This window comes from Chrysochloris asiatica, unplaced genomic scaffold (genome assembly GCF_000296735.1).
Source record: "Chrysochloris asiatica unplaced genomic scaffold, ChrAsi1.0 scaffold00434, whole genome shotgun sequence".
NCBI classification, from domain to species: domain Eukaryota; kingdom Metazoa; phylum Chordata; class Mammalia; order Afrosoricida; family Chrysochloridae; genus Chrysochloris; species Chrysochloris asiatica.
Window position 1 is genome coordinate 95,443 of NW_006408952.1, and position 6,496 is coordinate 101,938.

The window sequence follows — 6,496 nt, forward strand, 5'->3', positions numbered from 1 at the left end:
CACCCACCCCACCCCACCCCCACCCCCGGGGACTGCCTGCCAGGTAAACCTACTGGCTCAACCCGGGGAGCCCGGACTACTGAGGCCAAGGGGGCGCCTTTCTCTTTAAGAGCCCCACAGGCAAGCCTGATTGGCTGTAGCTATGCAGGTCTTTCTTCTCCAGCTCCCTCTGAGTGCTCCCTCCCCCATAGCTTTTTCAGCTTTCTACAATCCTCAACCCCCCACCCCCCGCCTCTTAACACTCGCCTCTTCTTCCTCGCAGCTTAGTTCAGCCCCACAGAGGCATGGGTGATATGGCAGCAACAGATGCTGGGCGCCCAGATTTGCATCCTTAGGCCACGCTGAGAGCCTGAAAAGAGCAGGAACCAGAGAGGAGTGCTGGGAAGGCGGGGACAGGAGGCGCGGAGAATCCCCCCTAAAAAGGCAGAAGCTCCCGCCCCCATCGTGAGCTCCGCGCAGGCTGAGCGTCTGTCTCCCGCTGTAGCTGCATCCCGAGCGACCTCTCCCCATCATGCGAGGCCCTAACACAGATGGGACGAAGGTCCCCTTCTGCAACGCCAAGGAGGAAATCTCTGCCCGGGTCGAAACCTCGGAGGACGACAGCGGCCAAGAGAGGCCGGACGCGCGCCGGCAGCGCCAGAACATCGTCTGGAGGAACGTTGTTCTGATGTGCCTGCTCCACCTGGGGGCCGTGTACGCGCTGGTGCTCATCCCCAAAGCCAAGCCTCTCACTCTACTCTGGGGTAAGTGCCACCTGCGCCCCCTGCGCCCCGGGCGCGCACCGCGAGGCGCCAGAGGTCGCCGGTCGCAGCTCAGCGGCGGGCGGTGTGGAGCTCCCTCAGCTATCCCCTCACCTCTTCCCAAACACCCCGACCCCTGTGAATCCAGTTCTCTGTCCTTTGGGACCGGCAGATATTTCTGCCCAGGTATTTTAAACTTCTTCCTCCCTGGCTATCTGCCTGCGAAAGCACATTTGCTGGCTCCTTGATGTAGAGCTGGGAGAACTCGGCGTCCTACGGCGCCATGGGTGTGCGCAGAGGCGCGCAAAAGGAGATGCTGGCCACTGTCTAAACCCAGCTCCGAGAGAGGGAGGACCAGAGTGATGATCGTGTCGCCAGTGCAGGTCCCAGGGGCCTCCTTCTCAGCTCCGTAGTCTCCTCCGCGGGTCACGGGAACGAGGAGCGAGTGTAAGGGAGGGAAAAACCTGGCGCGGGATCGAGTATAGGTTTTCGCATCGGAAAAATCACTTCCCTTCCCTGCATCTTCAAGGCCACTATCCCTGCCCCCTTCCACCCAAGCAGTCATCTTTGATACCCAATTGCAGTTCTCTGGGCCCCGAAGTTTATCCGCAAGAAAACCAAGTCCATGGCTAGCGCGCTCTTCACACAGCACAAAGCTCCGACTGCGGCTGTGCAAAGCCTCCTTCCTTCCAGACCCCCAGTTGCCCGCTGGCCAGATCCGGTCTGTTCCCCGCACCTGTGGCACTCTCCAGTCTCTCTTCCCACCCCTGTTGGCAGAGGAGGGATCCCAGTGGCCCACCATTCCCCGGTGACTCCTGGGGTTTCACGCCTACCATGTTTGACCCCCGTCACTGACCTCTGAAACACCTCAGATTTTCTTTCCCCCACCCTCCGCTCCCAATAACTGGTTTTGGCCTGGGTCACCTTAGCGGCAGTAGCAGTAGCCAGGACCAAAGGCGCAGGCATTGATATCTTGGGCTGAGAATCCGACGAGGTAATCTAAGAAGCCCTTTCAAGTTCCCATTTCAGAGATCTCTAAGGAACGGAGCAGGAGAAGGACAACCTACTTTTATTGCCAGAGGGAAAGAGGAAAAAAGAAATTTAAAGACCTCTTTCTTCAAAGCTCTTTATTTGGCAAGATGCCAGCTTCAGATGCCTAGGTAGTTAATGGGGTTGCTCAGGCGCCAACTCTTCCCCAAAACACGTGCAGCCCCTGCTCTAACAAGTAGACCCATTGAGAACATGGGTACATTTTAGAGGGATGTGACTGAGGGATTGTAAGGGCAGCAGGGGGGTTTTGGGAAACAATGAAAAATTTTAGTTCCCCTAAAGCTTCCACTAACTGCCTACCTCATCCTTTCTCAATCTGTTCTCTTTCAACTATCCATTTTTGTTAAGTATTGGTTTAATTCTCAGTCTGACTTGCCTGCCTTTTTCTCTTATCTCCAAATAACTAGATTGTAGAGAGTTCAGCCTTGGGATAACTCCCACCCTGACAACAAAAGCCCTTACTGCCTCAGATTCTTCATCAAGCTCCTCTCTCTCTCAGTTTCTGGGATCTGTGCTGGACTATAGTGTAGTCCTGCCTCTAATGCAAGGAGGAGAGAACACTCAAAATATTATCCATACACTCCGCAAGTTCTGCTCCTTACTGTCTGAACTCCACTGACCCTGGCATGGACCCAGGAACCATAGGACAAGACCTCCGCCGCCCTATGAATGACAAGAGAATCTATATTCTGAAAGATTTTGGCTAAAGCATACCTCCTTCAGCCCCCAACTCCCCCAGCCTCTTGGGAGAAATCAACACACTGCATGAATGGCTAAATCCCATGCTTAAACCTTCTGGAATATTCTGCTGCCTTCACTACTCTTCACTAGCTCTGTTTCCTGACTCTTGATTCTTTTCCTAGCTGCCCTTCATTTTCATTAGAAAGAAAGAGAGAAAGAAAGAAAGAAAAAAAATGAGGAGGCTTAAAAAATTCATGGCAAATTGTAATGAAAAGAAAATGGAATTTTCCCATAAACTTTTTGAAACCCTCATGTGTATATTTAGAGACAGAGCAGACAAGGATGGATATTGTAGTTTCAGGGTCCAAAATTGTGGCTTACAAACATTCCAAACAAATGTATCTCACATGATGGATGTCTTTTGAGAAAAACTATGAAGGTCAGTTGGAGATGAACTGACATAGTGGCAATAATGACTTGGGTACACAGAGGGTCTAGGGCAGACCACTGATTCAAAACTTACTGTCCTTGAAAGCCCTGGTGCCTTGACCCATGAATTTCTTCTCATAGGATGCCCTTCTTTTCCATTTCTCCCACTGGCTCTGTCTAACTTTAGTGTTTCATGTACCAGTGGGCTGCGTATCCACCTCAGGGACCTGAGTTGCCAAGGAAATAGGCTGAGCCCATCCATTGTTTGCCACTCTCTAGCCTAGGTGAAGTTGCCCTGGAAACAAGAGACATCCATGCAGCGTACCCAGCAGAGGGTGTGTTAAGTGTGTGATATGCTGAGAATAATTTGCGTGGTAATAAAATGTCATCCATGAAAGATCCATCGAGTTGTTCAGATCCTCCTCCACTGCCTAGACTCCTTTCCTCTTTATTATGGTTCTCCTTGGGGTGAACATGTATGTTATTTTCCCTTCTGATCCTTCCAGTTTTCTGAGTGGGCAGACTGTCAGAACAGAATGCTCTTGGTGTTCTTGGTCTTTGGAGATGAGTTTATGAGTTTCAAGGACAGAAAGCAAACTCCAACAGGAGGGCAGTGGTGGTGGGGGGGAGGGGAAGGGGCGGGGGAATCATCATCTGAAGGCTTGAGCTCACAGAAGTGCCTACTTTGAGAGTTTCTGGCCAAAGGAGCGGTTAATTGATACTCTGAGTGCCAAGATGGGAGTGTTGCTAGCAGTCACGGAATCAAGGTAAAAGTCTCAGATTTCCTTCCCAGTGCAGTTGATCCCTGATTGTCTCCAGGCATTCTGGTTTTTGATTTCCAGAAACACCAGAGACTTTTCAAGTTTCTCTTTAAATGTCATCAGGTTCCCTAAAAGTGTCCTATGGTGACATCTTGTTTGTTTTTTCATGGGAAAGCTGAAGTGATAGTTGTTGTTGTTTTGTGCCATGGAGTCGGTTCCGACTCATAGCTACCCTATATAGGGTTTCCGAGGCTGTAAATCTTTTACGGGAGCAGACCGCCTTATTTTTCTCCCGCGGAACCACTGGTAGTTTCAAACTGCTGACCTTGCGGATCGCAGCCCGATTCATAACCACTACGCTACCAGAGTACTGGACATGTAACCCAGCCAGTCCCACTCTAGTACTCTCTTCAGCCTGATCTAGGGGCAAGCATCCCACTGTTAGGCTGGTACAGGAATTTCTGTGTTTCAGTAGTTACTGGAGCTCCTGATTCATCCTGAGTGGAATTCACCTTATGGTGGGGAAGCTAAGAGATAGCTGGAAATTTGGAGGGTCAGAAGAGCCTGGGTTTGGAGGGCAGTGTTCATTAGCCAAATTCTGCCCCAATTCTGAGAATTATCTAAAGATAGACTGTTTTTTGTTAGGCATCAGACAAAAACAAGCCATCTCCTGATGTCTTGGTTGAGTTGTGTTTATTTTTCCATCAAGTCCCCAGGGTTGCTGAGAAGTTCCAAGAATTGCAGCCTGAACTTTTGTCTTGCCCCCAGGTTTTCTAGGGTGAGCACAGCTCAGTGGAGAAGCAGATCTGCATGGCTCAGACAAATTAAAATCTTTAAGCCTCCATTTTTTTCTCCCCATAAAATAGACGTATTAATCCTATTTGCTCATAAAGTTGATGTGAGAAATACATAAATAAATGTAAAGCATTTAGCACAGTGTCTGGCCCTTGGTTCATGTTAGCTGTCATTATTACTAGTCCCAACACTGGGTCTTTTTCTTAATAAAAGGATACAATTATGCCCTCCCAGCATAATTGTTGTTAAGTGCCATCAAGTCAGTTCAGACTCATAACAAGGGTTATATAACTCATTGGGTTTCCAGTGTTGTAAGTTTTTGCGGAAGGAAAACTCTAATTTTTCTCCTGAGGAGTGACTGCTGAACTTGAACCGCCAACCTTGTGGCTTGCAGTCCAGTCACAGCATAATAAATTCTACAAAACTGGCACTGAGCTTGACTTCATTCTCTCGCTGGTATGGAAAAGCTTGTCTGGGCTTTAGAAACAAGGGTTCTTTTTCGAATCTTCCAAAAATGGATGAACACAAAAATTCTCCTCTTTCTTTTCTCTGTCTCACATATCCTTCTGGTTATCTTCCATTCTGCCTTCCTCCTCTTCAGTTTTCTTTCTCCAAAAAGATCACTGTTTTGTAGCTAATGTTCTTTTTGTTTGGCTGACAATATGCCTGGTCTTTAGTACTTGTGGTTGCAATTGTTTTTAAAAAAAGCATAGCAAGTTACCATTGCTATAGATTTCATCTCTCTGAATCTCTTAGGGTCTTAGTTTCGACTTGTAATTACCCCTCCTGCCCTGCGAGCCCTTACAGTATCATCATTAAAAAAAACAAAAAAACCAAAACAACTTTAATACTCAGAGGAGAACGTGAATGAATCTTCTATTTAAAACCTTGTCCTTCCCAGCCCAGTGTTGCCACAGTTCTTGCATTTTGAAGAAATGGACAAGCACTGAAAGCCTTATCCAAGGCTAGAGTGCAGCAAAACCAGGCAGAATAGATTGTGTTTTTGTTGGCTTAATAGCCCCAGCAAGTATAAATATAGGTTGAGGCTAATAGTATTAAGTCAGTTAAAAAAACTCAAACCAAACCAAACACAGATTGAGGCTGTTGCAGGCAGCACTGTGATGATAAAATGAGAAACAGTACTGCAGAGTAGGAACCAGGGCTGGCATCCTGCCATTGCTAGTTAGCAGTTGTTCAACGTCAGACACATCCTTTTATAGTTGGTGGGCCTCTGTATCCTTGTCTGTAAAATGAGCTAGATAATAATGCTGAGCTCTGACAGGTTGCTGGAAAGATTGGAGCATATATGTTAAGGTGACTGTCAGAGTAGATACTCAGTGCTCTCTTCTGTAAATAACTCCCATGCTGGGGCCTGTGTCATGAAACTGCACTGGATTTGTTATGTGTCTGGAACCTTGAGTTCATGTGGTTCAGATATAAGACACATCCTTTAAATCCAAATATTTCACCATGATCTTGTAACCTTTTTTTAAAAATTTAATGTTTTATTGTGAATTATGTGATACTTTACATGGGAGAACATTTTTTTTTTCCATTCATCCTATCGTATATCATTTCATTGCCATGGTTACAATTCCCTCCCGGCCCCCCAGGTCGTCAACACACAACCCCTTTCCCTCTCTGTGTCTAAAGTACCCAGCCGCTCCATCTCTTCACGTCATCATTCATCCTATCGTATATCGTTTCATTGCTGTGGTTACAATCCCTTTCATGTGTCATCAACCAACCAAAGGGTATATATACCCTACAAGCCTGTCCCCCGGTCGTCAGCACACAACCCCTCTCCCTCTCTGTGTCTAAAGTACCCAACTGCTCCATCTCTCCATGTAATTGTCTCTGCCTCCATCTCAGGCATCACTGCTTCTCTGGGTAGGGTCCCTTTCTCCGCTCTTCTCCCTTGATGGTCTCAGGGACCTCCACTCCTAGACTGCAAAGTTAATCACTCCCCTCCTTGCTACAAAACATCTACCTTTACATTTCCAACCCTCACAATCAGTCCTGATAACAATTATTCACTAT

At 47.6% G+C, this 6,496-nt stretch overlaps 1 protein-coding gene across 1 annotated transcript in view; it reads left to right on the forward strand.

Moving 5' to 3' along the window:
* The first annotated feature begins 284 nt into the window (after positions 1–284).
* Positions 285–6,496, forward strand: part of SCD5 (stearoyl-CoA desaturase 5) — a 342,667-nt gene continuing 336,455 nt past the window's right edge. Inside the window, exon 1 of the mRNA XM_006876944.1 lies at positions 285–743. Within this exon, the coding sequence (XP_006877006.1) occupies positions 512–743 (232 nt within the window). The 5' untranslated portion in view covers positions 285–511. The remainder of the gene's footprint in view (positions 744–6,496) is intronic.